General features: G+C 40.4%; 1 protein-coding gene across 3 annotated transcripts; it reads left to right on the forward strand.

Annotated features, from left to right (window-relative positions):
* The first annotated feature begins 370 nt into the window (after positions 1-370).
* sppl2 (signal peptide peptidase-like 2) lies at positions 371-22,501 on the forward strand. Of its 3 annotated transcripts, none has more exons than XR_013974607.1 (15): positions 371-498; positions 7,643-7,759; positions 8,032-8,214; positions 8,314-8,403; positions 9,146-9,285; positions 10,093-10,235; positions 12,952-13,048; positions 13,603-13,719; positions 16,720-16,801; positions 16,917-16,991; positions 17,077-17,139; positions 17,232-17,331; positions 17,544-17,621; positions 18,077-18,352; positions 19,574-19,712. XR_013974607.1 is itself a non-coding variant. In XM_080907130.1 (15 exons), exons 1-15 carry the CDS (start codon positions 451-453, stop codon positions 19,757-19,759), a joined length of 1,680 nt encoding a protein of 559 aa, XP_080763256.1. In that variant the 5' UTR covers positions 371-450; the 3' UTR covers positions 19,760-22,501. The 3 variants fall into 3 exon arrangements, 2 of the variants coding, with proteins under 2 accessions (XP_080763256.1, XP_080763257.1); XM_080907130.1 differs by having other exon boundaries at positions 18,077-18,237; positions 19,574-22,501; XM_080907131.1 differs by lacking the exon at positions 18,077-18,352 and having other exon boundaries at positions 19,574-19,779.
* Positions 22,502-24,363: the final 1,862 nt, after the last annotated feature.

Below are 24,363 nucleotides of genomic sequence, written 5' to 3' on the forward strand. Positions count from 1 at the left end.
TTTTTAGAAATTTTGGGTTAAACATTCTAAGAGTTTTGCATTTTTGAAGAAAATGAAGAAAAATTGAAGAAAAATAGTTTCCCTTTATTTATTTATTGATTGATTGATTGATTGATTTATGTATTCATGCTAATGAATTGAAAAACTTTTAACCAAACTCTATAACTCCTCTTTTATTTGTTGTTGGGGGTTTTTAAAACTTATGTTTAACTGTAAAGCATGTTAGGCTTTTCGTGCTGTCAGTGACCGCTACTACTTTTATAGTTTTTTGGCAGTCTGTTTTTATCCAAACAGCAAAGTGGCACATGACAATATCATCCAATTAAAAAGCCTAGCCGAACGAAATGGGCGCGGCCTGTTAGAGCCGGCGTTGGGGGCTCTCGTGCAGGGAGTTCGAGCCAAACGTTTGGTTGGTTGGTCGATGGGGGAGACAACAACAAGCTAGACATCATGAGGGTCCCCGAAACACTGATTTGGGTCGCTTTTCTCATCCAGAAGGTGAGAGACACCACGTCTGTTTCTTCGAAAACTGTCCCTCAGTGCGTCTTTGTCGGGTAGCAGCCTGCGGTTAACAAACAAGGATTTGGGTTTTTATTTCCCTGCGGTTTTCCGGGAACGTTAGCATAGATGCTATGTCTGTTAGCTTGCGGAGATTTCTGTGGGCCCTGGAAACCCACACATTACTACGGAAGCGTAGAGCTGCCACCCAGGCAAAAGAAAAATACAAGTGTATCACGTTATAACGTGAAAGGTTTATTGTTCTAACAAGATACTTTTCCTGTTTGTACAATATACTATCATGTTTGTACAATATACTTTTCACGTTTGAACAACATAATATCACGTTATTACAATATACATAATTATCACGTTCGTACAATATAATTATCACGTTCGTACAATATAAATATTATATTGTACGAACGTGATAATTATATTGTTTGAACAATAAAATTTTCACGTTATAACATATATTTTATTGTTCGAGCATGATATATTGCCGTAAAGATACGGAAGTGTAAAACATAGTGAAGTGGGTGACAGTGCAGATCAGAGTGCGAGAAAATGGCTCGTTTATTGGAATTAATTAAGTTCTATTTTATGCTTGGATTGAGGCATGGGGAGATTTTGCTGTTATTGAGCAGTTTGGACAGTATTGTGATAAGCATGCGGACACTTAGAAGAAACCTAAAACGCATGGGACTGTACAGGAGAAAGAATGAGTCCGATCCGATTGAGGTGGCACGATTTCTTATTGATCAACTGGAGGGACATGGGAGACTCCATGGATACAAACTACATCACCTGAACTGCATTCAGGCAGGTTATGTTGTCACGCAGAGTACTGTGAGACATTTACTGAAATATCTTGACCCTTACGGTGTTGAGCAACGACGCAGAAATCGCCTAATGCGACGCACGTATGTAAATCCTGGACCAAATTTCATGTGGCATGTTGACTCCTATGACAAACTGAAGCCTTTTGGAATCTGTATAAATGGAGCTATTGATGGGTTTTCGAGAGTTATGATTTGGCTTCATGCCTATTCAACAAACAATGATCCCAAAGTCATTGCTGGATATTTCATAGCAGAAGTTGAAAAGAGGATGGGAACACCTGCTAGGATTCGCTCTGATTTGGGAACAGAAAATGTCATAATGGCCGAGATGCAACGATTCTTGCGCTGGACTATGGATCCGAACGTCAGAAACTGTTTTATTACTGGATCCAGCAATCACAATCAGCGTATTGAAGGCTGGTGGGCCTTTCTGAGACGACATCATGCTCAGCACTGGATAAATCGTCTCCAGGAACTAAAAGACCATGATTGCTTTTCTGGATGTTTTTTGGACAAGCAGCTCATATTGTTTACGTGCCTGAACGTCATCGAGGTATGTAACCATGTTTATATTCTTTTAATGAGTCATTGTGTGTGTGTGTGTGTGTGTGTGTGTGTGTGTGTGTGTGTGTGTGTGTTAGAGAGAAAGAGAGACACGGAGAGAGAATAAAAAGTTTGCTTTAACACCTACCATGCACCATCCCTATTATCACTCCGTTGAGGATATGAAAAAAAATGCATATTTCACTGGCCAGAAACATAAAATCGCACTGTCTAAAACAATTCACGTTTAATAATTACTTAAAATTTTCCAAAGTATCACGTGTCTACCACTGTTATTCTTGTTGTTGAGTATTTTTGATAAACTCTGTTTTTCCGACTGTCATTGTGTGGTGCTTTTGATTGATTGATTGATTGATTGATTGATTGATTGATTGATCGTACTTTATTCATCCCGAGGGAAATTGGGTTAAGGCTGCCAGCCGTGCCAGCGCCGTTTTGGGTAACATGTTGAGCCAAGAGAAATGTGTTCTTTTACTGATATGAGATTTTTTAATTTTTAATATTTAATAGGAAGAGCTGCAGCAAGTTGCACATATGTGGAACACCCATCTAATACGCAGAAGCAGAAATGCAGTTGCTCCAAGTGGACGTCCGATTCTCATGTACACCATCCCTCATCTCTTTGGAGGACAGGATCATCTGAAAGAGGTTTCTTGGGAGGCAGTGGATGCTTGTAAGCAAGAATGTCAACAGAGAGGACCTTATACCTGTGATGAAACCGTTTTCAGCTTGTGTTGCCTTATAATGTCAGAGAACTTCTTACTTCCACCAAGCACAGCAGATGAATCCATTGAACTGTATCTCTTCCTGAGAGCCTATATACTGAAGGACTTATAAACCTAAATATAATTGGGCTTTGGGAATTTTTACGCATATATTTTTGGGTACAATGTTTTATTTGTGCAATAAACAATAGAAAAGACATTCATTATTATTTTGTTTGGATTTTCGGTTCAAGATAGTAGCAAGCAAGCATGTCTAAATATATTTAACCAAATCTGCGTACTCCAACCTTTTGGCATTTCCAATTATTTTTTAACGGAATTTCTATTATATCTGATTTCTGTTTTAAGACTGTCAAAAAAACATTTTTTAAACTGCTGATCCTATACATTATCATTCATGAAATATTGTTTTCAATTTTACTGAACACATTGTGCAACTGCTATTCATCCACGAACAGTTTCTTGTAAACTGGTAAATGTACAAATTCTGCATTATTTAATAATTAACAAATAGTGTTAGATGTTAACCTCCCTTTTATTTGTGTTCAAGGAGAAGAAAACACGGACTCTTGATAAACACTACAAAACTTAACTTATGTGCCAATTTTCTGTCTTTTATTCCAGTCAACTATTGCATCAAACACATTGCCTTCCAAAGTTATTCCCTTAAAATATGTTCTAAACAAATGACTGGTGGAAAGGTAAAAAAAAATATACTTGAAAATAATTAATATTAAGTCTTTTGAATTATTACTAAACAAAACATCCCCTCTAGCAGACATCTTGTATCCTACAAAACTGCACCACAGACCTGTGGAAAAGGACCTTGACACATGATAAGAACTAATAATAAGCATAGTTCACCACTTGCTGCTAACCATATGAACTTATTAAACATAATTAGTTAACATTTAAACTAGTAAAACTTTTAAGTATGAAAATTTAAACTGAAATTTACATTTTTCATGGTGGAAACAAATTGATGTTATCCACAATTTTTGAAAATAAATTCAAATATGAAATAAAACACTTCCCTGAAATTTAAGCTCTTTCTTTTTTTATACAATGATGTGTTCCCTGTTTGTGGGTTTAACAAACTTTAGAGCTTCATAGCCAGTCATTGTTAGTGCAAACCTTTCATTCTTTGGTTTAAACATGATGGACTTTAATCAAGCTATGCTGAACTCATAAGAGCTTTTAGCAGCCAAAACATTGTTCAGTTCATTTCGTAGTTCTGGGTAGGACGTGTATGTCCATGGTAGTTCCAGAAGAGGGCCGCATGTGTGTGCCACAGGTCGTCGTGCCAGTCCATCCACAGGCGTGAACAGTACCTCAACCTTGTCAACACAGATGACATCTGACCCAGTAAGAAACCTGAACATCCTTCTGAGCCCTGTATCGTCAAGTCCTCTGATGTACTGGTGCAGAAATCTGAAGCTCTGCTTCTCTGCTTGAGTGGTGGGAGAGGCAGTAAGCAACTTCAAAAGCTTTCTCGTTGTTGGCTTTTTATCCTCATACATTTGTAGGACATCTTGTGGGCTTTGAAAAGCTTCTTTTAGGAAGTAGCTTGCAACTAAGGACATTTTCTCTGCGGCATATGCTGGTTTTTGGATTAATTGTTTGTGTGCGACTTTCAGAAGAAGGCCTTTTAAGTTCTCTTTGGTTGGAAGCACTGATACATCCAGGCGATCCATGAGATCCAGCACTTCATCCCTGTCTTCATCTGAAAGATCTTCTTTTAGTGCCCTTGTTATCAGATCCCTATCTGATTGACTTAGGTAAAAGAGAAGACTTTCAAACAGCAGATCATCTGATACTTGATTCTCACCGAAGATGAGTGCCACTGTGAAAACAGGAGCAAGGCGACAAGGGAAATATCCATGGTCTTGAAATCCCTTCAGTAAAATTCTACCCATGGATTTCCACTCTTCTTCCTGCCATTTAGGAGACAGTGATGGCACTCTGAACTCCTCTCCTTCAGCTGTGTTGTCCACAAACTCTGACCAAAATGCAGCATACACATCTCTTGATACGCCATCTGCGTCAGCTCCTTTTTCATCAATGTAGGTGTATTTTAGAGGGTGTATGAGGAGTGTTGGATCTTTGAACTGGCTGATCATCTCCTCCAGAATAGTAACCCTGTGAAGTTTGATGGTAACACAGACAACATCATATGATCCTGCAGAGCTTATTGCTTCATTGCTTATAGATGTTTCTGGACTACTGACTGCTGTGTTTGTTGGAGGAAGTGTAATGGATGTGATGACCAGATCATCTTCCTCAAACTGCAGGAATGGTTCATCTATTACAGTGTCATCAAGTTGACAAGGCAGAGGCTCTCCAAGGTAGGGTCCAATCATTACCTCAGATGTGTCTAATAATACATCTTCATCAGCATTCCTAGATTCTGATGATGAGATCACAACAGTGTGAGAAGCTTCTTCATCTCCTTGATGTGAGTCAGTCAGTTGTGTAACATTGTTTACATGTGTTTTCCCTCTATCATAAACTTCTTCATCATCTTCATCATTGGAAAATCTTCTTGTGCACAAGTAAAATCTCAACATTCCCATTTTAAGTGCTGAATAGAGTTCTCCAACTGTGACATCTTCATCAAATACGGCCTCTTCCTGATAGTCTAATATGTCATGACTGAACACTTCCCATCTTCCAAATTTGCTTTTTCCACTTGGAAAGAAAAGATCTTTAGCATACTGTAATATGTCAGCTTTTTTGGAGTCTTTGGGCACATCAAAGGTCCTTGTTCCTCCTCCTCTGCGCTTTCTCACTTGCTTACCTTCATGGATCCACCCTAACTCAATTTTTCGTGTCTTTTTCTCAGCCCATTTGTTGTTTTTTGCATATGTTCTTTTTCTCTTAGAAACAAATGCCTCCTCATGATCAGGTTTCTTCTCATTTTCATTGATTCCCATCTTTTCCTTCAATTTTTCGAGCAATGAGTTTTTTCTTGATTCCTTAGTACTTGCACCACTGTTTTCCAAGCAGAACCGTCTGGCAGCTATCCGGTCACCATATGTTGGGATGTAATCAGACAGGGTCTTGTCATCCATGAAATCAATCACTGTGGCATCAATCTGTAATAACAGGGATATTTATTACTATACAGAAGTACAAGGTATACCTGCTGCCACACCACATGAGGTACCTCACTAAAAAAATGTATGTAAATTTCACATGTGTTTTGATAATTGTCTGTTATTATTTTAGTGGCAGCCATCAATATTTAGCATTTATTCTTTTCCTCTCTCTATGGCAGCAACATTAATGAGATTCTCTAACATGTTATTAATAGAAATATTACAGTATATACAACGCCCACCTTTGAAAAAGTAAATTAGTATTCACGTATCTTTCAGTTGCACAGAGCACAAAGGGTTGAACTCACTGTTTTTTTTAATTGAAGACAAATATCAATATAAACACAGTTTAATTCATTTGTTTTTAGATAAACAAGGAAACATTTTGCATCACATAATATAGCGATATATTTAAGAAACCTGGAATCTGCATACGGGTTAAGTAGTAACATGTGGTCATACAACGACCCAGTTTTATACAGCGGGTTAATTTGTTTTACATTTTCCATTCCATATTAAAGATCCACACCAATGCAGCCTACCGTTACGTCCTTACGCAGTCAAAGCGAGAGAAGCGAAAACCGCTGTGGTTGCTAACTTAGCAATATGTCACATTTTTAGACGCTGTAACTTCGTAAAAAGCGAGTTTTACAAGTTTCCCCCTCAAGAGTGCACTTACGTGTTCTTGTAGCATTCGTAAGAGACAGTCCTCAGGTACACCACGATTCTGAAGAAATCTCAGAAGTGGGCTATCAGTGTTTGTGTCCATGTTGAAAGCAGGGCATTCAAAGTTAAGTGCCAGTTCTGACGAGCGTGCACTCTCCACAACTACCATGGATTTGGGTTTCCGAATGCAACACGTTTTACGTTCTTACAATAAAAAATGTTATTGTAATGGTATTTTTTTTTACGTTTGTACAATATATGATCACGTTCGTACAATATAATTATCACGTTCGTACAATATAAATATTATATTGTACGAACGTGATAATTATATTGTACGAACGTGATAATTATGTATATTGTAATAACGTGATATTATGTTGTTCAAACGTGAAAAGTATATTGTACAAACATGATAGTATATTGTACAAACAGGAAAAGTATCTTGTTAGAACAATAAACCTTTCACGTTATAACGTGATACACTTGTATTTTTCTTTTGCCTGGGTGGCAGCTCTACGCTTCCGTACATTACTCACCTTTTGATGCAGCATTAATGAAGGGGGATTATTGCCGATCGATTGACCTCACCTGAAACCGACACTGGGTTTATCTTCACAGTGATTACGAGACAGCGAATATGATGTTAACCACTGACAACTTGGACTGCGGAAGTGCTGTAAAATATGGAACGCGTCTGAAATTAGAGTTTAAGAGTGAAATATTTCAAGTCACTGCCAGAAACAATATAACTGAGTGAGCCAACTAAAATTTGAACAGGTTTTTCTGTTTTGTGTGCAGTGAAAAAACTATTAATCTAGCTAAAGATTGTCATGTGGAAAGAGAAAGAAAGAAGAGGTATTTGAGAAATGTGTTTAAAAGCCTTAAATCTAACTTCAAGTACATTGCAGGAACCCTGATTGTAGGAGCTGTTACTGAGCCTTTTTATACACTGAAGGCTGTAGTTTGTAGTGCTGCTGAGCTTTATTATACATTCAAGGGTTTATCATATTGTGTGCACCCCGTTTATATGAAGAAGGGTATACAAAAACCAACTAAAAGGGGTACGAATAGTTTAATCATAGCTTCAAAAAGGCTTTTGGGAATTTTTATGTCGTCTCAAATTGATGCAGACAGCGAAACATCAACATTTATAGGGCTGCTAGAATTAAAGCTCAACTCTGTGATATAAAAATTTACTTTTTCTTGGACATGTGAGATGATCCAGCCATTGTTTTTATGTTGACAGGTGGTGGGAGAGTACGGCATGGCCCATTTCAGTGACAAGGGCAAGAGCAAAGGAAAGGATTACTGCATATTCTTCAACTCCCAGTGGGCACGTTTACCTCAGGATCTCAATAAGGCAGTAAGTCACTAACAAAGGGGGTTAACCAAACATTGTAAAATTTCAAATTGCTTCAAGGCAATAATGAGAAATAATGAGAAACAAACTAGTCTTTTAGAAGTACAAGGATTTTTATGACAAGGCTGCCCCTTTTTACACTAAATGAGGAAGCTTCTTTGTTCCATTAAAGAATAATAAACAGTACATAATGAGTAATTAATTAAAACAAACAACATCTCTAATTACTGTATTTTGAAACCTCTGAGAGTATTTCCAAACCTTTTGTTTCAAAGTCACGTCTCCAGATCCATGACTTGACAACATCGGTCCTGTGCTCACCCTCTGAGGTCCCAGAGGGAGGCTTCCCGAACCGCATCCCCATGGTGATGAGGGGGAACTGCACTTTCTATGAAAAAGTTCGCCTGGCCCAGATTAATGGTGCCAAGGGCCTGCTCATCGTCAGCAAGGACAGACTGGTAAGACAGCTGTTCACAGCTATTCTGTGTCAGAATTAAACAGGTCTTTTGGTTCATGACAAATCAGAAATGTGCTTTGTTTTTGTTTTTTTCCTACAGACGCCACCAGCAGGAAACAAGACTCAGTATGAAGAGATTGACATTCCTGTGGCACTGCTCAGCTACTCTGATATGTTGGATATAAGCAAGGTGAGAAGTCAGCTACCAACCGATATTTCTCTTCTCACTTTAGAAGCTCTACACCTAGCCTTATTATCCCTTTTCTAATTTTGTGTCACTGGATGCTTTAATATGTGTACCTTGTTTGTAGCAGGGTAAACTACCTTTCATCTGTAATTCTTCATGGTACAGATTCAAGAAAGTGCTGGAAGTATTTCTCAGAGATTTTGCTCCCTATTGACATGATGGTGTCACACAGTTCCTGCAGATTTGTTAACTCCTTGTCCACAATGAGAATCTCTCATTGTACCACATCCTAAAGGTGCTGTGCTGGATTGAGATCTGGTGACTGCAGAGTCCATTTGAGTACAGTGAACTGATTGACATGTTCAGGGAACTACTTAGAGATGGTTTAAGCTTTGATACACGTTAAACGGCACATGGCACGTCTATCCAGCTGGAAGCAACTGGTTAAATGCTCCTTTTCAGACAGATTTGTTTTTCCAGTGGAGTGGAAAATGTATCTAAGTGGAAAAGTGTATCTAAAACTGAGCACCATGACGGAGACTCTTGTTGCAATTCATGACTTCAGTCCAGTGTTATGCACTGAATTGGGCTTAATAATCACAACATCAGAGTTAATTTACTTTGAAGTAGGCTAAATTAGGGTTTATTTAATATAAATTAAGTAGCACTTCCTTATTTTGGCATGTTTTATTTAGTTTTGAAGGTTTACATCTGGCAAATCTAATGCTGTTTCTTACTTCTGCAGACCTTTGGTAAAGGACAGCTGGTTGCCATGTACGCACCCAATGAGCCAGTGTTAGACTATAACATGGTGATCATCTTCTTGATGGCAGTAGGAACGGTGGCTATTGGAGGCTACTGGGCCGGCAGCAGAGACAGCAAGAAGTAAGTTTACTGGTCCTGTAAAAGTGCTTCTGTGGAAGCGATTCAGTGGAAAATCCCATAGTGCCAGAGTTTCAGCTGTACTGCAGTATGACAGCCAGAGTTTTCAGACTTTTTGAAAAAATTAAAGTTAAAAAGTGATTTTAGTCTGGGTTGAACAAAACTGCATTAAGTGATACAAAAATACAATGATGCAAGTATTGGGTATCAAAGAAATTCCTTCAGTGAGTGCAAACGATGCATTTAGTCACAGCTGCTAAATTTACATTAGAGATATTTCATCAGGAGAGGCTCCAGAGAACATTGGTCAGAGTTTTCCTGGCAACAAAATACAAGTGCATGATTGCAAAAGACTTTCCTTTTGGGTGACTATGAGTGCTTCTCTTCTTTTCAAACCAAGCAATCTGCATCTTACCGCTGCGACTCCAGTAAAGGGCAGCACTGTTTATTTGAGTATGGGTGACTCATTGGCTTAAGCCAATCTGAGTCCATCTTTTTGGAGTTTTCTGAGGTGAAGGAGGGCAGAGTGAGATGGGGTCGCTGACGCACAGCACCGCAGAGAAAAAAACATTTGGAATCATGAGTGCGTGTTTTCAACTCAGGATGGAAGTGAATGCCAGCCAGCTGACCAAATGACTATAAATATAGACTTTTAATGGCAATATGGTTATCCCGTGTGTTTTGGTAAATCACCAAAAATTGGACCATAATCTGCAATTTAAAATGTGAAAGACAAAACCTCAGAGCAAACATGTGTGCATATATACTCTTTGTCTTTAGAGTTACTCACTGTTGCTTGTCCTCCTGCAGACGGTACATGAAGCACAAGCGGGACGACAGTGCCGAGAAGCAAGAGGAGGAGACCGTAGACGTAACCCCAATCATGATTTGTGTGTTCGTCGTCATGTGCTGCAACATGCTGGTGCTACTATACTTTTTCTACGACCACTTGGGTACGATGCAGATACTCACGAAGCGTACACAGAATATAACCGCTGCTTTACTAGTCGCGCTGAAGGAAACATTTAAAAGATAAGTAAATCCGTTCGATCAGAAGCACGTTTATGGGAACAGTAAATGATGGTGGTTTCAGTTCCTTCTGCCCAGTATTCATTAGTGTGTTGGGGGCGGTTAGCCTCTCAAAGCTTTTAATTTGTCCTTACTCACTGTGGCTTGGCATCACTCAGTAGGGATTTTCTCTGGATTGAGGTTGTGCAAAAGATGTGACAAAACCTAAAAAAACCCAGCATTTGCTATGTGCAAAAAAAAACAGAGCAAAACATATTTGAAAAAAAAAACCTCCAGAAGTGCAAAGAAACACAGAATGGTGCTTTTGCAATAAGTCTTTGTAGTTTAGAATCAAATGAAGTGATAATTTAGGATATGCTTATTTTTACAGTCTGTCAGAATCAAAAAAATGGTTCCAGAGCAGCTGATTTAGTTCAAGCCTGCAGCTTTTAACTGGATCTTACAGGTTTCCTTGTTTTTCTTGACTGAAACACCTGTATGGATAATTCCTGGACTTACTAGGCATTCATTGTCAAATTTGTTAACTAATTTAAGCGTCAAATTTCTCCTCACCACTTGGCAAGTTTATATTCTTTTTATCTACAGTATGCAGTAGCTTACTCAGATTAGGGACACTTGTCCTCCTGCTGCCCAGTGCTCACACTGTGCCAGAGGATGCTTACATTTATCTTGGCAGCAGCTCCTCTCTCACAGTCACTCTCTGATTTACTTAAACACTGTTGCAGAGCCTGATGAGTTTTATGAGTTTGTGGATTTTGGGACTTTATTATGAAAGCGGTGGAACGCTTTCCTTTCAGAGTTATATTTAAAGAGGGAAGTGCAGGGGAATGCGATACATGCATACTGTACCGAGTCTAACTGAACCGCACCCGGGCACAGCACGTTAATTATGTTAGTCAAACAAGCTGGACTTTAATGCTTAAACACACTCAGGCCCATCCTGAGTACATCCTTGATAACAGCTCATTTACATGTTTGTGCAGCATAGTTTTCGGCAGCTGAGGTTCGTTGTGTCTCAGTGTTTTATATGCAGAGCCAGCAGATAGAAACAAGTAAAATGCTGGCACTTTTTCCCCTCCGGGGTCCATGCTACTTGTTGTGGTCAGTTTTCTTTAGAGGTAAACATAACTATCGCTCACGTTTTAAAAAAAAAAAAACAACAACTTATTTACACGTTTCTGAATCTCACTTCTGATACTTTCAGCTATCTCCCTCCAGGAATTTACTGATATTTGAAGGTCCTTATATTAAGAATACGGTTATTATTTCCTATATTGTTGCTCTCTTGCTGATAAATTTAAAAGCCAAGTTGATTTGGTAAAGGACTAGATGTCACAATTCCTGACAATGCATTGCTTTTAATGGAGAAAATCTTGAGGGATGGGTGTTATGAGGAAAAGCATCCCAGAAACTTTACCAGTGGCACACATCGTTATGTGTCTCAACTTTTGTTCTTTTACACAAGCTAATCTGCCATTTTTCCTTGGTTAGGTTTAGGGGTTAGAGATCTGATCTAAATCATTAAAATTTAGACACATCGTCAGTGGTGGACCTTGAATTCATCGGTTGTTTCGGCCATTATCACTAGACACCCTCATCCAAGGAGGCCCTGCCAGGGTTGATCAGGCCCCGGAGTGTGTCAATGGTTTATGTTAAAATTGTTTTCTTCTTTCTCCTGTTTAGTTTTCTACAGTTTATTCTATCTATTCACTGCAGCTGAGAAATATGTACCTCTTTAACATTTATGGAAGGTAGCACATTGTATGTCGCTCGGATGATGAAACTTAGTCTATTAGACTCCATTCCCCAGAATCCCCAGGAAAAATTAGACAGAAATGCACAGGAGGAATCACTGGCACTGAACTCATAAAGTCCGCTGGCTTGTTAATCCTGTTGTTGTGCAGTCTCACTTTGTCCACGATGATAGAAGGCTCACCATCAGTGTCTTAAGCCTTTAACATTGCTGCCTCTTTCCTCCTTTAAAAACTAGCTTAAATAAGTAGAATAAATATTTTGCTAACAAAATAAAAAGACAATACGACAAAGCAAGTTTCACTTAAGGTAAAAACCAAATAATAGAAAGGAGCTCAATTAAATAAAACCAATTAAATGAGCAAAATAAGTAAAGATTAAAATGCAATACAGTAGAATAGGTTGTGAATAAAAAAATTAAAAAAAAAGAAGAAGGGTGAAGAAATTTAAAAAAATGCACATCACACACAGGTGCAACAAGAAAATACACAAAATGAATAAAACAGGATTTCTGGTTAAAAAGTCCAAGCTTCTAAACTAATCTTATTAAATTAATAATCCCCTCTCCATTTAGCTCCAGGGTAAACTGAGATTCTTCAGAGATCATTTCCTCTCGCAGAGCTACCTGTTGTCCAGCATTAAGCTGCAGCAGAGTCAAACCCTGCTGAGTGTAAAGAATGGCTGCACTGATAAAGAGCTCAATGGCTGAGATAACATTTCGCCTTTAAACAGATTAAAAAGCTGCTGAAAGCTGCGGATGGCAATAGTGTACAAAAGGGAAAGCAATACCACTATTCAGGCGTTTAAGGAGGGGGGATGCCAAAGAAGCGGGTTTCCTCACACGATAATATCTACTCAGCTTCTGTCTGCTGTTTCTTCACCGTTTAGCCATTTGGGTCATCAGGATCTTCTGTTTGGCCTCCTCTGTCGGCCTGTACAGCTGCCTGTGGCCGTTCGTCAGGAGACTTCCTTTCTGCAAGTGCAGGTGAGTCTTCAGGTCATATTAGCAGGTGCGATGATGCTTTAAACAGCATGACATTTGGGGTTTTTTTTCTCTCCATTCATGTATGTTTTCTATGTCTGGTCGAGGTGCAACTTGATGATTCAACCAAATATTAGTCAGGGTATATATATGTTTGAGCTTCTCAAATCTAAAATAAATTCAAACTTGTTCGCCCAGTTCTTATTTATTAAATTCAATAAAGATGCCTGCTGTACAATCACTCCACCCTGGAAACAGAAAAGCTCATATAAATACTTAAATACTCATTATACTTACAGCATGATGAACAGTTTAGGAACCTTTTTTTTATATTTTTTTCAGCAATGCGGATTGAGCAGTTGTTTCCTGTTTCTTCTGTACACCCTTTTTTCTTTTGTTTGTAGACCAAATGATACATGGTTAACATGATTATCTGCAGATTAATGCTAATAAAAACACTTTTTAGTTGCATTTCATGCTTAACAGTGACTGTATTTCTCTGAGAGAAAGTGCTGTGGTGTAGTGGCTGACATCTGACCTATGTTTTGGAAAAATAGGATCCCGGAGAACAACCTGCCGTACCTGCACAAGCGGCCGCAGATCCGCATGCTGCTGCTGTCGGCCCTCTGCATTGGTGTCAGCATCATCTGGATGGTGTTTCGCAACGAAGACCAGTGAGTGCACAACACAAAATTTAAAAAACAATTGAATTCATTCCACTACAGCTACAGACAAAGGCGCTGCAGGGCTTCACAGTCATAGAAGAAAAGGTCAAATTCACCAGCTTGTAGCGATTAAAGGGGGAATAATCATGAGAGGCGAAAAATGAGGTCAGGTACGAAGTTTAACTTGAGGTGAATGGGAGTAAGGAATACTATTGATTGACATGTGCAGCGGTGGGAAATAACCAGGATATACTGATAGTAATAACTGCGATAGCTTTAAAAAATAAAAAAAATAAAAACCTAGACCTCTGTCTGGGTCTAATCCAAGCCTATTCAAATGGCGGCCCGCGGGCCACATGTGGCCCAGAAGCAACCTGCGAGTGGCCCTGCCTGTGGTCCTGGCAGAAACACAGAAAACGCAAAAAATTAATTAATTAATTTTAAAAAATTAAAAATTCCTACAGCGTAGTGTAGACTGTGAATGCAACACTCCTAGTAGCCTAGCAATATTTAACCCACAATGCACCGTAATGTAAATATATTAAACTATCATTGTAATGTATGATGTGACAACAGCAAGTACAGTTTAATTGCGAGTTTAATAATCTTACAACTGGAATTGTACTACCATGGTGAGGGTCCTGTACAGCCCGAGAGAGAGCTGCAGCAGCTTCCCTTCGTGTTTGCTTCTTGCCGAAGATTCTGAAACAGTGAAATACTGCATGCTGGCCGTGGTGGATGCGGTAATAAGTGACAAAAAAAATTAAAGTAAGTGTGACATCTGCTATTAAAAACGTACCCCTGTCAGACAGTTCAAATATTCATCGAGTTGAAGTTCTGTGAAGTTTTGGCGTCAGACGAGTTTGAAATGTTGTCAGATGACCTGAAGAAAACTGATTTAATGTCTATAGTAGGAGATGGGTTCACAGACAGAACTGATAATGCACAGTTATGCGTATATGTCCGTTTTTTGGATGGAAAATTGCTCGGCTTACTACCGTTAGAGGGACACACAGCTGGCGAAATAATGTTTGAGAAGATTTCAGCTCTTTTTGAGGAAAATGGTCTGGATATGAAGCGTGTCTGTATACTTGTGACAGATGGGGCTCCATTCATGGCAGGAAAAGTGAGTGGTCAGCAAAATATTTATTTTAATTTGAAAGGGAAATGTCCAAATGTATTATTATTATTATTATTATTTCAAATGTGCAAAAAAAAAATAGCTAGTTATACCTCCCTTTTTTTTCCTTTTTTTTTTTTTTTTTAAATAAATGAACCTTTCGATGTGCATTTTTGAGAGGTCACCAGATTTACAGGGGAAAAGGAATAAAAGAAATTACTTGTTTTTCAATACAGTTGTGTGGGTTTGAAATTGATCATGATCTGCTGCTTACTGGCTGCAAAAAAATATCTGGCCCAGATAAACTCCTCTGTTTGAAAATCTGGCCCAACTAACTTCTTAGTTGAATAGCCATGGTCTAAGCCTTATATGTAGGCGGCCCTTTCAACTTAGATCAGAATTGGCTCACATTAGAAAGTAAACTTTTAACCATAACCTGTGACTAAATGTTTCATAGTAGATAGGGCAGGGCAATATGTCCAAAAATATTTATCACGATATAGATTTGAAAATTTGCCATAACAATATAACTGATGCGAGACAAAATACTTTACAACTCCACAACTTTGATGGGGTTTTTTTGTACTAATAATGTCACTTCACCCAGCACCCGTTGCCTACTGGTGGTGGTCAGAGGGCCTGGTGGCGCCAGTGTCCGGCAGCCTCGCCTCTGTCAGTGAGCCCCAGGGTGGCTGTGGCTACAATGTAGCTTGCCATCACCAGTGTGTGAATGTGTGTGTGAATGGGTGGATGACTGAATGTGTGAAGCGCTTTGGGGTCCTTAGGGACTAGTAAAGCGCTATACAAATACAGACCATTTACAATTTCACTTAAACAAGCAGCTGTTTTTTATGTGCATTAAAGTTATATAAAAATTTAACAGTGCAAATGAAAATTCCTTGCTGACAGTTTAACCAAAAGGCATTTCCAGGAAATTGGCCGACATGTCCTCAGCATAACCATGTATAATATCCACAAAACTTAAAAAGAGGTTATACACACTCAGTACGGTAATATTATGTTCAAGCACAGTACGTATCACTCGGCGAGGCTCCCGACTACGGTAACCATAATGCTCTGACAATCCATCAAGCGGTGCGGCTTCGTAACTTAGCAAAGTCGTACTAAAACATTTTTTGACAGATTTTTGAGCGGCATGTACCACATAAAATCGGTTCGGTAATAACGACGGCCCGCTTGCATGCTCTACCAAAAAATGTGATTTGGTGTGTATCTGAGGGCACGAAAGCCAAACCAGTTCCACACCACTGAAGTTGCAGCATTTTTACAAACCAATTCTGCTTCATCAGTTTTATTCAGCGATCCGCTTTCGCCCTTCTCATTCTCTGTCGCCGCCATGCTTTTTTCCACCATGTGCGTATGAAAACAAAGGCACTGCGCATGCGCGTTTTACCCATTTTCTATTGCGATATATAATTTTCTTATCATTTCCTAACATTATACCGGTATTACAGTGAACGGTATGATATGGCCCAGCCCTAATAGTAGATACCTTATCACATAATCCAGAAGTGTCACCACTCGGGCTATTTCAGCTTTTTGAGAAAGGAATTATTATTGTGGGCTTCTCCAGAAGTGCATATCTTCTGGTTTAAAATTCAGAGTGACCCCGTAGGTGCTATATTTGGGGGGAAATTTTTCACTTTCACTTGGAAAGATGCTTTTGCTGAAGTATCAAAAGAGCTGAAGCTGTTGGTTTCCTACAGGCTGTGCTGCACACTTTCTTCCAGCACCCAAGAATTTTGGTTTGAGGGCAGAATTATTGTGGGTGTGTGTGTCGGGTGGCGTAAAGTCTGTGTGTAATGACGCCTTTGAGGTACATGATATGGTGATGGTGCTGGCTGACTAATGTGTTATGTGTCTTCCAGGTGGGCGTGGGTGTTACAGGACGCCCTGGGGATCGCCTTCTGTCTCTACATGCTCAAAACAGTCAGGCTGCCCACATTTAAGGTGACAGATCTGAACCACAACGCGATTTTTTTTTTTTTTGAAAGGTTTTTAACTGTGTTTGATTGTTTTAATAAAAGTTTGATCATAAACTGTTTTCTTTTGCTCCCTGATGCAGGCTTGCACTTTACTAATGACCGTCCTGTTCGTCTATGATGTTTTCTTCGTATTTATTACACCTTCCTTCACAAAGGTATGTCAGGTTGTCACACACGTCTCTTTAGTTTAGTTGTTGTTTGCTGTGTTCTTTGTGTTTTTACTCCTTACCTTTTCTCCAGAGTGGGCAAAGTATAATGGTGGAGGTAGCAGCTGGTCCCTCTGACTCCTCCACACATGAAAAGGTGAGCCTACGTGGTACACCTCGGTTAAGTCCTCCAAACACCCCTCTCAGCTCAGTAGTTGATGGTAATGTTAATTTTTGTGTTTTCCCCAGCTTCCCATGGTGCTTAAAGTGCCACGGTTAAACTCCTCCCCCCTGGCTCTTTGTGACCGCCCCTTCTCCCTGCTTGGCTTCGGAGATATCTTAGTACCAGGTATGCAAATCAAATGTTTTATGATGACACAGTTCACATGCTTTGAAAATAAGAGCAAGGGCTTGTCCAACAGTAAGTCTGTCACGGATGAGAGATTTTCATCAAAGAATTTAAAACAAATACTAAAACTGGAAGTCTGCTAAGAAAGCTTTGTGAAACTGCTGTTAGTCGTTCCCTTTGTTCTGAATGCCTCTTTGGTTTTCTTTTCTCAGGTCTGCTGGTTGTGTACTGTCACAGATTTGACATTTTAACACAATCCTACAGGATCTACTTCATGGCCTGTACAGTTGGTACGTACGTGGGCTGGAGGAGGGGATGGAGGTGGGCTGTACTCTGTGAAATGCTGATGTTATGATGAGCCTCATTCAGGTGGGAATGACATTGATAAGGGGAGGTTCTGCTCTGTAGTTCAACTCATCGTTTTACCCCGAGAAAAATGACCGTGGTGCTTGTAATGTAATAAACAGATTGTTAAGACTAGCCAGTAGAAAACATCAGCACTTCCTCTCCTGAGGACTTCAGTTTTAGAGCAAAAAAGAGAGGATTTCATTTTCCTGCCAGATCTGGTACAAGCTTTAGGAACAAGTCTAAGAACAAAAGACTTCAGTAACTTTTCTGATGGTTGTAGCTCAGTAAGGTAGAAGCAGGCCAAGGACGACCTGTAAATAAGAATATAGCAGCACACCAGCTTGCAGAACACCTGCAGGAGCTAAAGTGACGTCTGTCTTTGTCTCTCTCCCGTCAGCTTATGGCATCGGCCTGCTGATCACCTTCGTGGCGCTGGCCGTGATGCAGATGGGTCAACCGGCGTTACTCTACCTGGTGCCTTGCACTCTGCTCACCAGCCTCAGTATTGCGCTATGGCGCAGGGAGTTGCCCCAGTTCTGGACTGGAAGTGGATTTGTGGTGAATACCAGTTTGATATGACTGCCTACTACGGAAGAACAAAAAGACTTAACAAAAAAAAAGGAGAAAAAAAAATCTAGGTTTAAATAACATGCAGACTAAAGTAGAATTTCAAGTTGAGTAACCCCTTTAAATAATTCCATCCATTCCAACTGCTTCTTTCTGTTTTCAATGTCCCCCTCCATCGCTACTCCTCACCCTTTATTTTACTGTGGGTGTGCTCTAGTCTGCTGCTGAGGGTTCAGCTGTCTGTGAATGTCACTGCAGGTATTCAAACCGGGCTTCATTCTACCATCAAACACCCCGACGGGCGTACTACGAAGCGAAATCAATGGCTTAGTGAGCTACGTCAAGCCTTAAGTCAGAGTTTTCAGTGTCCCGGGGGTGGCTTTCTTGATCACCATGGTAACTGAAGCTATTTAAAAAGTGCCACGTTTTCACTGATTCTAGATAGATTCAGATTCTCTGCTGGAGCAATAGGTTTTATACATGCCATGTGCAGATATATACATTCATGTTCCCACAAGGGAAATTATTGTTACAGCAGCTGTATAAAAAGAATAAAATTAGCACAGGAATAAAAAATTTTGTATATACATAAGTGATTACATACATGGTAGAGCTGTGTTTCACTATAACCCCCGAAAGAGAGGCAGGAATATGTTAGCATTTATTTTCTAATGCAGAAAACGATTGTTTTTGTATTTTATTTAAATCTGCTGCCAAGCCTGCTGAAATTCTAGCTTAAAAAACACAGATTAGAAAGTCGGTCTGTTTGTTTGTTGTCCATTTATCAGGACTACAAACAAGAATATTAAATCTGTAAAATAACTTTCATCAGATGCCTGCTCTTTATTGTGAGCATGCTCAGAGCCTGAAGCAGAAAACCTGAGCTAACACAGGAAGCTGAAAACCACTGTTGAGATGCCTGTTACCTCTGACTGGGGTTTTAGGTGTTGTTGAGCCAGCTAACACAAAGTAAGCCTGGCTTTATGAACTTGCTTCGTAGTACCTCCCTCTGCTCTCTTAACCTTGCTTCATTTCTGCATTGATGATAAAGTAGTGATCACATGGGAAACTCTGACTCCCATTAGTGGGGCTGATGTTGATGTAGATTATTTCTGCGTAGCTTGATGGGGCTAAAAACCTCAGTGGGACGTTTCTATCCCTGCGAATACCTCTGAGGGCACAAAGCTTCTTTAGCTGGGGTTAAATTTGTGCCTGTGTAGCGTTTGGTTCTGTTTGCCTTCTGCTCTCCTGTAGCTCCTGTCATTAAATTTTGTGTTCAGCCTGGCGCCCTTCACTCATGCAGGCTTTTGTTTTCTGTCCCTTGCAGCCTGCCATAGTGCTCGCACCGATCAACTGCACACAAACCGCCGCGCCGCCGACCAAGGAGGCCTCAGCTAAACCAGAGTCACCAACCGCAGAGGAGCAAGCCAGTCAGAGTGAAGACTCCCCCCAGGACCCGCCTCAGAAAACTCCCCCGGTGGAGAGCAATGAAGAGGGAAAAAAACCCAACTGAAATAACGTCTAGTACGGCACTTTTCCATTTCACCGTGTTTACTTTGTTCATTTTCTTTCTACAGTGTGTCCGAGTCAGTGGACATTTCACATACTCATGCTTGTTTGCACTCGGTGCCAAGTACGAATCTGTGTTTTCTGAATGTCGGGCTCAGCCGGGCACAGACAAACAGAAGCAGTCCCATCACCACCTCCTACTAACATACAATTTGCACCACCCGAAAGGGGAGTGAAAAGTCAATCTACACTACTCCATTGAGAAAACAATAAATATTTCCACTCCTCTCAGCTCTGTGCCAACCTAAAGACCCCGTCACGCCAGCAAATAACAGTGCAATGTATAACTTGACCAGTAACACCAGAGCTAAATGGCAGATTAAAAAAAATACCCCTCCTGATTTTTGGTTTTCTTTACATTTAAGAAGTGGTTTATGGTGAAAAAAAGACCTTTTAAAAGCTGAGATCTAAACCTGAGTAAAAAATGTTTTTGACCTATTGTTTAATAAATCGTATTATCGTAATAAATTATAATGAGCACCCTGACGTGTTACAGATCAGAGAAAAGGGGAAAAAACTTCACATGTGGAGGTTTTAGTGCTTCACAATTCAAACGGCATGTCTAGAGCAGAAAAAAATAAGCGATAGTAGTAGTTGCTGTGTAGAAATACTGGCATCGCTATTAAAGGAATCGTGGTAATGAATTAATTAGTGAGCCGTGAGCTGCATGTTTTGCACCCCTGAAAACCAACTTTAATGAACTTTGAGCAATCAAAAAATGTATTTAGTGCCTGATCAGTCTCATACAAATAACTCCAGGATCCAACTAACCTGATGGAGCGAAAAAAGAGAAATGGTAAAATATTAGGTGGCAAACAGAAAATTAAAGATTTAAATATTCATTCTTGCTCCAGCTTCTCATTTATGTATAAGAAACAGAGTATTTGGGTTTTGAAATGTTGATCACACAAACAAAACTTGTAAAATAAGGCATCTCGAACATTGTTTTCTGCTTTTGGACAAAAGAAAAAAATTCTAAATAGCAGTCAGTTTTTTTTATCTAGCAGTTAAAGGTAGTGCCAGGTTCATAATTTGTTGGAGAAAGGCACATTTATTTTGTAGTTTTTGCCTCTCTGCACCACAGTGGATCCTAAATCGAACAATTACTATGCGAGTGAAGAGCAGACTCAGATGTGTTTGACCTCAAGGTGCTCCTGTTAGCGAACGAATATAAAATTTTTCTCAGTCTTCAGAATAAAGTGCTAAAACTTCTCTGATGACAGAGAGGTGTGGAAAGATACTCTGATCCAGTTTGTTGCCACAGTCACCAAGCCTCGGACCCAAATATTTAGCTGTTCGTCTTTCTGGTGTGACCGGGCTTTAAAGGTCCTGGCTACAACCCAGCCAAGGGGAAACCGGAGCGCAACACAAAAAAAAGAAAAGGAAACGTAATGCCCACACTGCCTGCTCCCAAGGAAAGACCAACGCTACCACAGGATTGCGGTTTCACAACAACCAGATATTTTATTAATCTCCAAAGATAGCAAGCAGCAGGGAGGGAATGGCCAAAACAACAAACAAAACACTCCAGAAATGAAACAGAACTGATTTACCTATGACGAGAAACCCAAAAGAAAATTTCACTAAGCTAAACAGGAGAAAAAGGTTTTAAAAGAAAACCCCAACAGCAACCAGATCACCAAGGTTTACAATCAATACAAGACAACCAAGCTCTTCTCATCACAGTAACTTGGTCACACAGCTCACCACTAAACACAAGACCCATGGCTAAATGCACAGCTTGTTTGGAAATAGAAAGTGGGCGGGGCAGCCAGCCTCATTCCATGCTTAGCCAATTATCTGCCTCCACCTGGAACTTACATAAGCACAAACAACATACAGCAAAATGACTTGGGTCATAACACGAGAAAGCGATGGCAGCAGCTCTGCAAGCCCATCAATTTTCAAGCACTTAATTTGAAACGCACTGAGACTTAAATCCCCTTAAAAAGCCCTTTTTGAAGCGTGTGTCCCAGAGTCAGAGCATGAAGCCGCTGAAAACTTTCATACCCCTTAAAATGTGGTGCTAACCTGGTTGTTGACTGAGCCAAAGCACTTTTGTTATTTTCTCATCAAGCTTTTGTTACATTTTGTGTTTGCATGCTTTTATTTTGATTTTAGCCCAGATATATGACCCAGACTTTGTAAATGTTGCTGAGCGCTGCAGTCTGCATCACCCGGGAGGCGCTCATGTTATATTAAGAGTTGGGTTTTTGGCCTTACCGTGTCCACGTCTGGAGTGGGGGGGTGGGGGGAGGCTCTCTGAAAACCGTGTGCTGGACTCAAAGTGCTGCAGTTTCATGTGTGAACTGGAGAATATGTGGTTCTGGTTGTTTTTAGTTTGTATTGAAACATTTGCACAGCATTTTAACTCATGAAACGGCCTGTTGTCGGCTCATGTGTGTGTACGTGTATGTTTATGCATAATTATAAGGGTTTAAAGATACGGAAACCATGGTAACGACCTACTTGTCCCATATTTGTTCTGCTTTTGTTTGTCTGACCCGAGGGCATCATGTTGGACAGCAGCGTGCTGCGAGTGAGTCCGGCCTCGGTGTCCGAATGTGATTGAACAGTTTTCTGGACGACATTATTCATTCACCAGGATAGTTTGGTGTCACCCAGTGGTTTTTAATGCCTCCACAGAGGCATATGTATAATAAAGAACCATTGTATTTAATATTAGGCCTGATGTGTTTCTTATATCACACTTTTCAAGACTGATCTACTCTATACACTTTATCTATACTCTATATCCACACACTGCTGCATCTCAAATAGAATAGAATAGAATAGAATAGAATGCCTTTTGTCACTATACACATGTACAATGAGATACAGAGCATCTCCTACGCAGTGCAAACGTGGTAAAAGAAACGGGTGTGAGGTGCTCAGTTCTGCTGCACTATATACATATGAGCAGTATTCAAAAGAATATATAAAATATACATATGGGGGGAATTAATAATTAGTGTGATATATTTACAGTGTTACAGGGTTATTGCACGTAAACTATTGCACAGTAATGATAGTTGTGTAGTCTGTTTATAGAGGGAAGGCCTTGGAATCGGGGTGGGACTGTATTGTCAGTGCATGTGTGAGTTCAGGGTGGTTATGGCTTTTGGGAAGAAACTATTTTTGAGTCTGTCAGTCTTTATGCTGATGCACCTGTAGCGCATTTTTGTTGCTCTGCTGAGGCAGCGGGAGGACTAAATGTCCATCATGGAGGAGAGAGGGCAGCCGATGATCTTCTGTGCTGCTTTGACTTCTCTCTGAAGCCTCACTTTATCTCCCGTACCATACTGTGATGCAATATGTCAACAGGCTCTCAATGGATGAGCGGTAGAAGTTCAGCAGCAGCCTCAGGAAGTGCAGCCGCTGCTGGCCTTCTTGACGACTGCTGTGAGGTTGTCTGTCCAGGAGATGTCAGCGGAGATGAGGACACTGAGAAACCCGAAGGTGTGGACCCTCTCCACACACTCCCCTTTGATGTACAGGGGGGCTAAGTCAGTGCTGTGCCTCCTGAAGTCCACAAGTTGGTGTTCAGTGCCAGGTTGTTCTCTGAACACTATGCTGCCAATTTCAGGACTTCCTCTCAGTAGTCTGCCTCGTCTCCCTTTGAGATGAATCTGACTACCGTGGTGTCATCAGCAAACTTGATGATGAGGTTGTGGTGGGTGGAACTGCAGTCGTGGGTGTAGACACAATACAGGAGGGGGCTCAGCGCTCAGGGCTATGGTGATGCTGTCTTCTGTGGATCTGTTCGCATGATATGCAAACTGGTAGGGGTCGAGGTCTCGGGGGAGGTAGTCCTTGATGTGCTGAAGGACTAGTCTCTCGAAGCATTTCATGATTACCAGAGTGAGGGCCACAGGGTGGTAGTTGTTCAGGTTAGTGACGGGAGACTTCTTCGGCACTGGGATGATTGTGGCTGATTTTAGACAGGGTGCCCAGTCTAGTGAGAGGTTGAATATTCTGGTAAAGATGAGGGTGAGCTGGTGGCCACACGCTGTTAGCGTCTTGCCAGGTACTCTGTCTGGACTGGCAGCCTTCCTGGGGTTCACTGCTAAGAATACACGTCTGACATCATATTCCGTAAAGTGAGTGGAGCGGTGCAGGAATGAGGTGGATGGGAGCAGGCCTGAAGCAGATGAGGGCTGCTGTTGTGGTGTTTCCAAGTGGGCGAAGAGGCAATTTATCTCCTCTGTGAGCACTCAAGTTTTCTGTTTTCAGAGCCTCTGTGGATTATAAAGTCTTGTACGCCCCGCCACACCTCCCATGTGTTGTTGCTGGACAGGTGGGACTCTGCTTTTGTTATGGTCTAAATTGGCCTTTGGGCTGTAGGAGAAAGCCAGGACCAGCAGACTTGAGCCAGGAACCTTCTCGGCTTAGCTGGAGTCTAACTCATGCTTTGCTGTTCAAAATAATCCTCTAACTTTTACTGATCCTTGGTTGTTTTAGCTTTTCTCCCTCACTGAAAAAAGTCCACATTTTAACTTAAAATTACCAAAGAGAAAAACTGAATTTTAAGATAATCAATTTTTAGGC

This window comes from Rhamphochromis sp. 'chilingali' (genome assembly GCF_963969265.1).
Source record: "Rhamphochromis sp. 'chilingali' genome assembly, chromosome: 16".
Taxonomy (NCBI): Eukaryota; Metazoa; Chordata; class Actinopteri; order Cichliformes; family Cichlidae; genus Rhamphochromis; species Rhamphochromis sp. 'chilingali'.

Bases quoted from the DNA above. Each gene is read 5' to 3' on its own strand.
- sppl2 (XM_080907130.1), top strand. From the start codon at position 451: ATGAGGGTCCCCGAAACACTGATTTGGGTCGCTTTTCTCATCCAGAAG. The intron at 499-7,642 runs GTGAGAGACACC...TTATGTTGACAG, and splicing joins TCGCTTTTCTCATCCAGAAG to GTGGTGGGAGAGTACGGCAT. The intron at 13,720-16,719 runs GTGAGTGCACAA...TGTGTCTTCCAG, and splicing joins GTGTTTCGCAACGAAGACCA to GTGGGCGTGGGTGTTACAGG.